Consider the following 8,362-nt stretch of genomic DNA (forward strand, 5'->3'; position numbering starts at 1 on the left):
CTGGAGATCCTGGATAGAGTGGGAGGGAAAACGTGGAACAAAATCCCAAAACTCAATAATGACCAGAATTACTGACTGGTCAGATGAAGTCTGGTGAGACTCCCAATACTATGCCCTGCAATACATTCAGCACCTGGAATAAAACTCACCCCCAGGGGCGGGCTCTCAGCCCAATGGTTAGTGAGATATACACGCAGACCACTTAACCCAGCATACTGCACCTACACACTCAATGGTAATGCATCCCCTAAAGCAATAAACCATGGGACACCAAAAGACCAACATTCAAACTGAGGAAATGCAGGACAAAGAGGAATGCATGATTATGAGGGGCACAAGGGGAGTGTTGCAGGGGAGGGAGGGGAGGAAGCTAGGTTGGGGTTGGACATGGCGAATGGGGAATGAAACTAAATGTATGCATGACTTTGAATGTAAAACAAGCTCTTAAAATAAGGTTAGCTTAAATGGGGGGAATAAAAAAGAATGGACTTCTGCACAAGAAAATTTAAAGTTGCATGGCCAATATTTGCTGTTTTCATTATATATTTTCTAGGTTCGAAAGTTTTTGTCAGAAAAATGATTAACCATAGTTACTTCTTTGACCAATTTTTATAAACACCCTGGAAAAACCATAATTCTTGATAGTTATGTCTCTCTCTCCCTCTTTTCTTTTCCACCCTTCCTTTATACATTTCTTTTTGTAGTTTGTATGTAGTATGTATGTATGTAGTTTGTATTCAAGGGAGCTTTCCAAGATGGGTAAGTTTTTACCATACATCACAGAAGTTGATGCTGGCATTATAATTTGTAGCTATTTTTCAAAAAATCCATTTATAATAAAGTAATAAGAATTAGTACAGTAAGTTCTAAAATATATGACTTTATGGGTGAAGGAGGCATCTTTATGTATATGAACTCAACTGAATAATAAAAATTAAGAAAATCTTTATCAAAGGCAATATAATATTTTGTTTTTTTTCTATGTAATTTTAATAACTTCTGTAGCTCTGGTGGCATAGTGCCTAAAGCATTTGACTGCTAACCAGAAAGTTGGTGGTTCAAACCCACCATCCACCCTGTGGAAGGAAGACTAGCCAATCTACTTCTGTAAAGATTTACCACCTCGGAAACCCAAAGGGGGTCACTATGAATTGGGATCAACTCAATGGCAGTGAGTTTGTTTTTTTTGGTTTAGCTCTATCTTGTTGTGTTGTTGTTGTTTCATGCTGTCAAGTCAGACCCAACTCATAATGACTCCTCCTTGGGTTTCCAAGGTGGTATCACTACGGAAGTAGATTGCCCAACCTTCCTTCTAAGGAGTGGCTGGTGGGTATGAACTGTCAGCCTTCTGGTTAGCAGTCAAGTGCCTTAGGCACTACACTACCAGAGCTCCTAGCTCTATCTTATCCTACTTTATAGTCATTCAAAATTTTATACTGCTTATATTAATGTACAAGGAGCCCTGTGGTGCAGTGGTTAGGTGCTCAGCTAGTAACTGAAAAGTCCATGGTTCAAACTCACTAGCCTCTCCACAGGAAAAAAGATGTATTAGTCTGCTTCTGTAAAGATTTATGGCTTTAGAAACCTTATAGGGAAAGTTCTACCCTATTGCTGTGAGTCAAAATTGATTCAACACCAGTGGGTTTGGGTTTGATTATTAACATCCACCACTCGTCTGTCAGTTTGTCGCACTGTGCTGGCTCCTGTGTTGCTGTGACGCTGCAAGGTGCAACACTGGTGTTTCAGACACCAGCCAGGTCACCGCTGGTGGACAGGTTTCAGCACAGCGTCCAGAATAAGGAAGACCTGGCAGTCTACCTCTGAACTAATTGGCCTGTCAAAACCTAACAGATAGAAGTGTCTGATACAAAACCAGAAAATGAGCCCTTCAGGTTGGAAGGCACTCAAAATATGACTGGGGAAGAGCTGCTGCCTCAAAGTAGAGTTCACTGTTCACCTTAAAGGCAAATATGGAGTAAAGCTATCAGGACAATAATTTGCTTATGTGGCATACCTCAAAATGAGAACAGCTGCAAACATCCATTAATAATTGGAACGTGAATCTAGGAATTGAAAGTAGTAAAAAAATTAAATGGAACACACAAAAACCAATATCCTAGGCATATAAGTGAGCTAAAATGCACTGGTATTGGCTCTTTCGAATCAGACAATCATACAATCCACTATGCTGGAATGACAAATTGAAGAGGAATGACATCACATTTGTTGTCCAAAAGAATAGTTCAAAATCTGTCCTGAAGTAAATGCTGTCCAGAATAGGATAATATACTTACACCTACAAGGAAGACCAGTTAATATGACTATTATTCAAATTCATACACCAATAACTAATGCCAGAGATGAAGAAATTGAATATTTTTTACCAACTTCTGCAGTCTGAAATTGACCAAGCATGCAAGCAAGATGCCTTGATAATTACTGGTGATTGGAATGTGAAAGTTGGAAACAAAGAAGCAGCATGGAGAGTTGGAACATATGGTGTTGGTCATAGGAATGATGATAGATATTGCATGATAGAATTTTTCAAGAGCAGTGACTTATTCGTTACAAATGCTTTTTTTGAAACAACATAAATGGGAACTATATTCTTGGACCTCATCAGATGAAATACACTGGTATCAAATCAAATATATTTGTGGAAAGAGGTGATGGAGTAGCTCAGTATCATCAGTCAGAACAAGGCCAGGGGCTGACTGCAGAATAGACCATCAACTGTTCATAAGCAAGTTCAGGTTGAAGCTGAACAAAAATTAAAACAAGTCCACAAGACCCAAAATGAGACCTTGATTATATCCCACCTGAATTTGAACATCTGAAGAATGTATTTGATTCATTGAACACCAGTGACTGAAGACCAGAGAAGGTGTGAGATGACATCAAGGATATCATACATGAAGAAAGCAAAAGGTCATTAAAAAGACAGGAAAGAAAGAGAAGACTAACATGGATGTCAGAAGAGACTCTGAAATTTGCTCTTGAATGTAAATTAGCTAAAGCTAAAGGAAGACATGGTGAGGTAAAAGCTGAACAGAAGATTTCAAAGGGCAACTCCAGAAGACAAAGTGAAGTATTATAAAGAAATGTGCAAAAAAACCATAATGGAGAAACATGCTTGGTATTTCTCAAACTGAAAGAACTAAAGAAAAAAGGCAAGCCTTGAGTTGCAACAGTGAAGGTTAACTGGGAAAAATATTAAGTGATGCAGAAAGCCTCAAAAGAAAATGAGAGGAATACATAGAGTCATTGTACCAAAAAGAATTGTGAGATGTTTAACAATTTCAGGAGGCAGCCTATGATCAAGAAATGATGGTACAAAAGGAAGAAGTCCAAGATGCACAGAAGGCATTGGCAAAAAAAAAAAAAAAAAAGACTCAAGGAATTGACAGAATACCTTAAAATGTTTCAACAAATGGATGCAATGCTGAAAGAATACACTCATCTATGCTAAGAAATTTGAAAGACAGCAAGTTGGCCAACCAACTGGAGGAGATTTATATATGTGCCCATTCCAAAGAAAGGTGATCCAATGAAAATGTGGAAACTATTGAATGATATGATTAATTATCATGTTCAAGTAAAATTTTCCAGGAGATAATTGAAAAGCTGTTGAAGGAGTATATCAGCAGGGAACTGCCACAAATTCTCTCCAGGTTCAGAAGAGGACTTGGAAGGAGGGATATCACTGCTGATGGCAGATGGATCTGGGCAGAAACAGAGAAAAGTAGAATATATGTACATATCTATATCTATATCTATCTACCTATCTATCTATCTATCTATATATCAGTATTTTATTGACGAACCAAAGACATTTGACTGTGTATATCATAACAAATTACGAATAACATTGTGAAGAATAGGAATTCCAGAACCCTTAATTGTGTTCATGTGGAACCTATATATAGACCAGCAGGCAGTTGTTCAAAAAGAGCAAAGTGATACTACATGGTTTAAATAAGGAAGTATGTGCATCAGGGTTGTATTCTTTTACCACATGTATTCAATCTGTTTGCTGAGCAAATAATCTGAGAAGCTGTATTATATGAAGAAGAGGCACAGCATCAGGATTGGAGGAAGACTCATTAACAAACTGCAATATGCAGATGACACAACTTGCTTGCTGAAAGAGGACTTGAAGCACTAATTGATGAAAATCAAAGACTGTATCCTTCAGTATGGATTAGATAGAGTGTAACATAAAGAAAAGAAATATCATCACAACTGGGCAAATAAGCAACATCATGGTAAGTAGAGAAAATATCCAGTTGTCAAGGATTTTATTTTACTTGGATTCACAATCAAAGCCTGTGGAAACAGCGGTCAAGAAATCAAATGGTACAGCATATTTGGTAAATCTGCTGCAAAAGACCTGTTTAAAGTGCTCAAAAGCAAAGACACCACCTTGAGGACTGATGTGCACCTGACCCAAGCAATGGTGTCAGTAATTGAAACCTTTATGGAGCACAGTTGTCCTCTGACCTATGTGGGGTTGCCATGAGTCCAGATCGACTGGACAGCAACTGGTTTGGTTTGTTGGGTTTATTATAGTCACAAAGTTGTGCAAACATCACAATAAAATTTAGGAGCATTTCCACACATGTCCCCCAAACCCTGTGTCCATTAGGAGTCTCTTCCATTCTCTCTCACCCCACCTCCCAGCCTTGGGCAATCACTAATCTACTTTCTGCTTCTAGTTTTACCTGTGCAGGACAATTACTATAAATGCAATCGTACGCTAGGTGGTCTTTTGTGAATGGCCTCTTCCCCTCCTCTTCCTTAGAAATAGGGTAGAGGTACCTTCCCAGACTGTCTGCTCACATTCCTACTTGCATTTGTAAGTCACTTCCCTGTAAGTAGTGTGCTCTTCCACCAGAATACCTTTGTCACCATTTCCCAGATTTGTCCGTACTTTCTATGAAGGCTTGTGGAAAGAAGCATAACAAATCATTTATTGGCATCTATTTATCTTGTTCATTTTCCAATTGACTTGAGGTTTGAATGTTCTTTGTCTTCTAGTTAGGCATAGATTTTGTATAATTTTATTTGTTCTTGTTTTCTCTATTGTTTTTTCAAAAGAAATGTTGAGAATTTCTGACTTATATAACTATCATTTCCTTGACAACCCAGCATTTCTATAACTTCATTTTTTAAGCAAAATTTTGGGTTCTCTATATGGGTCACTGATAATTGCAAGTTCATCTGGAATTCTACTCTAGCACCAAGAAGGGTTATTGAGCTTCTGTCTGCCTCAGAAATCCAAGGAGGGGTCACTATGAGTCGGACCTGCCTCAACGGCAGGCGGTTGGGTTTGGTTTTACTATATTTATTTGCTTCTTTTCTAGATACAGCCTAAGTTTTATGTGATTGAATTTTAAGGCAATAACTCAGTGTTTTTTTCTGAGACACATTTTAGAAGAGTAATAACACTGGACCTAAGAGATCTGTCCTAAATCATCTTATCATTTAGATGTTGTCTTCCTATTATTATTATTATTTATATTTTATATAAATAATGTATTGTTTATATTTGATATAAACTATGCTAGAGGATTTTTGTATGAGTATTTGTGAAGATAATTGTGCAAGTAGGACACAGCAAGTAGAGTTGAACACAGGTGACAAATGTGACAATATAAAGTTGAAGAACATCAAAATATATCCTAAAACTAAGAAGCTATGCTTACTCTCCTGTAATTATTAACACACTTGTTCTGTTTCTGCACTCTCAACTTTCTACATATGGTCATAGATTACAACCATAAACTGGAAAGAACCCTGACAGTCATAAAATCAACTGTCACTTTTAAAAAATAATGATATCAGTAAGTTTAAAAATTCCCTAAAATCCCAAAATGTATTATGAACAGAGTTGAATTTGGAGCCCCAAAGCATAGTGACTTAAAACAATCATCATTTGGTTTGCTCAAGATTCTACGGATGGGCAATTTGGGCTGAGGTCAGTTTGGTTAATTTTCTGCTGGTTTTGGCTCGTTTGTGCTGTGCTCTCCCATGTGTCTGCAGTCAGTAAATGGACTAGCATTTGAATTACCTAGAATGTTCCCATTCATATATTTGGAGGTTAGTAGGCTCTTGCCCAGGGCACTAGTGGGAGCTGGGCCATGGTCCTTCCTCGTGCAGCAGGCTAGCCTGGGCTGGTTCATAAACTGCCAGTTACAAGGCGCCCAACCACAGCAAAGGGTGGAAGCTGAAAGACCTCTTAAAGCTTAAATTGAGCATTCTGTTAGTCGTAGCAAACCCTGACGTCACCCCAAATCCAAGGGCTGGGATTCTGCCTCCTGATGGCAGGAAGTGCAAAGAATATGTGACTCCCCCCATCCCAATCTCACAATCTCACTTCGTTAATTTTCAGTCCAAGAGCTTTCTCAATACAGTAGCTCTAAGTGAGCAATTAAGATAATGTAACTTTGCCTGTCTAACAGTAACTGATTTTTTTGCCTAGGAAATTTAGAAGGCTTTGTTAAAGAGGTGACATTTGAAATGGATCTTGAAGAATGAGTTTTCCAGATGCAGAAGATTAAAAACTTGTAACCAAGCAGAAGGGAAAATATATGGAAAAGCACAGGGTTATGAGAGGACTTGGAAGGCTTTGGGATAGGGAGAAAGTCACATAGCTTCAGGTTCGATCACTGGTAGAGGGGAAGGACAGGGAAATGTGTGATGGGAAGTGAGGCTGGAATGGTCTCTAATATCCAGACAGTATTTTTGTGCACAGCAAGGGCTCAGCTATCTAGCTTCAATCAAAAGTACAATTTTTAGGTTCATAAGGTCAGGCAACAAGACAGAATTTCCTGCCCCGCCACCCCAGAACAAGAATTCGGAGCAAATGCAGTTTCTGTGAATTGGAGGATACAGCATGAGCTGGAACTTGGAGACCGAGAAAGAGCCCAATTGTCTGCACAGGTCATACCATCAGGCATCAGCTATAGGTGACACAGCCCAGGAATTCAGGAAATAGGCCATGAATCAGTCAGCCCAGCAGATGGTGCTCCTGTAGCATTTTCTATCTCAGAATGAGCACAGGAATCGGGGCTTCAGGAAGCCTGCAGCCGGCAGATAGCATGGGGATTGATGACAGCAAACAGAAAAAGGCAAGGCCGATGAGATGATGAAATTGCTTGTCGGTTTGGCACATTCGTTACTACTGTAACCAAAGGAAGTCGTCTTGGCACTGCTTTTGCAACTGTGAAAAATTTAACAGCTAAACTGTGGGACTCTTCTAAATTCTTCAAGATTATAAAAGGGCATGAGCAACCTGGAATGGTCCAGCTGAAAACTTCACTTGATCCCTTTTTCCTTAATGAGTAGAAGCATGTCAGCTTCCATTTGTTCATACCCACCTTGTACCATCTTCTCTGTCCCTAATTCAAAGTAGGTTTAAGTTAATCATGTATTCAGGAAGTGACTGTGTCCACTCCGCCCTGTCTTTTTAGTGGAAGATCTCTTTAAAAACTGATTTAGCTGTTTTTGTTTTGTTTTGTTTCAGAGGATCTTATAATGTCCTTCACAGTGTCCATGGCCATTGGACTTGTAATTGGAGGAATGATTTGGGCCCTGTTCGTTTGCTTGTCTCGAAGAAGAGCCAGTGCTCCCATCTCGCAGTGGAGTACCAGCCGGCGACCTAGGTCTTCCTACAACCACGGACTCAACAGAACTGGGTTTTACCGCCATAGTGGCTGTGAACGTCGCAGCAACCTCAGCCTGGCCAGTCTCACGTTCCAGCGACAAGCTTCCATGGAGCAAGCAAATTCCTTTCCAAGAAAATCAAGTTTCAGAGCATCTACTTTCCATCCTTTTCTGCAATGCCCACCACTTCCCGTGGAAACTGACAGTCATCTGATGACTCTCCCTTCGTCCAGTACCTCTCCCGCCGTCAACACATCCCGCAGCCTGAGCCGTCCTGATTATCACTGGTCCAGTAACAGCCTTCGCATCGGCTTTTCCACACCGCCCCCTCCACCTGCATATGAGTCTATCATAAAGGCATTTCCAGATTCCTGAGTAGGGTTTTTGTTTTTTTGCTTCTTTGTTTTCCTGTCTTCTGTGGAAAGGAAATTATAAATAGGCTAAGTGGAATTTTGAGTTGTGTCCAAACTACTTAGGCTTCTGAGCTGATTCTGCTCATGAAGGTTGGATATTACCAACTATCATAGTTTCTCTGGAACACATTTTTTGTGTGTGTCTCACAAAAAAGTAATATTTCCCCAAATAATTATGTATTTATATTTTGTATTCAATGTAAAGCTTTCGAAGATGGGGATTCTAATCTAAGAAGCAGCTGTGACACAGTATATATATTTATACTAAAATTAAAATGTTAGAT

General features: G+C 39.3%; 1 protein-coding gene across 1 annotated transcript in view; it reads left to right on the forward strand.

The window, feature by feature from the left end:
- Positions 1-8,040, forward strand: part of MYCT1 (MYC target 1) — a 21,778-nt gene extending 13,738 nt beyond the window's left edge. Inside the window, exon 2 of the mRNA XM_007943213.1 lies at positions 7,526-8,040. Within this exon, the coding sequence (XP_007941404.1) occupies positions 7,526-8,040 (515 nt within the window). The remainder of the gene's footprint in view (positions 1-7,525) is intronic.
- The last annotated feature ends 322 nt before the right edge of the window (positions 8,041-8,362 follow it).

The sequence above is a fragment of the Orycteropus afer genome, unplaced genomic scaffold (genome assembly GCF_000298275.1).
Source record: "Orycteropus afer afer isolate SDZICR_OR568_19922 unplaced genomic scaffold, OryAfe1.0 scaffold00101, whole genome shotgun sequence".
In the NCBI taxonomy this organism is placed as follows: Eukaryota; Metazoa; Chordata; class Mammalia; order Tubulidentata; family Orycteropodidae; genus Orycteropus; species Orycteropus afer.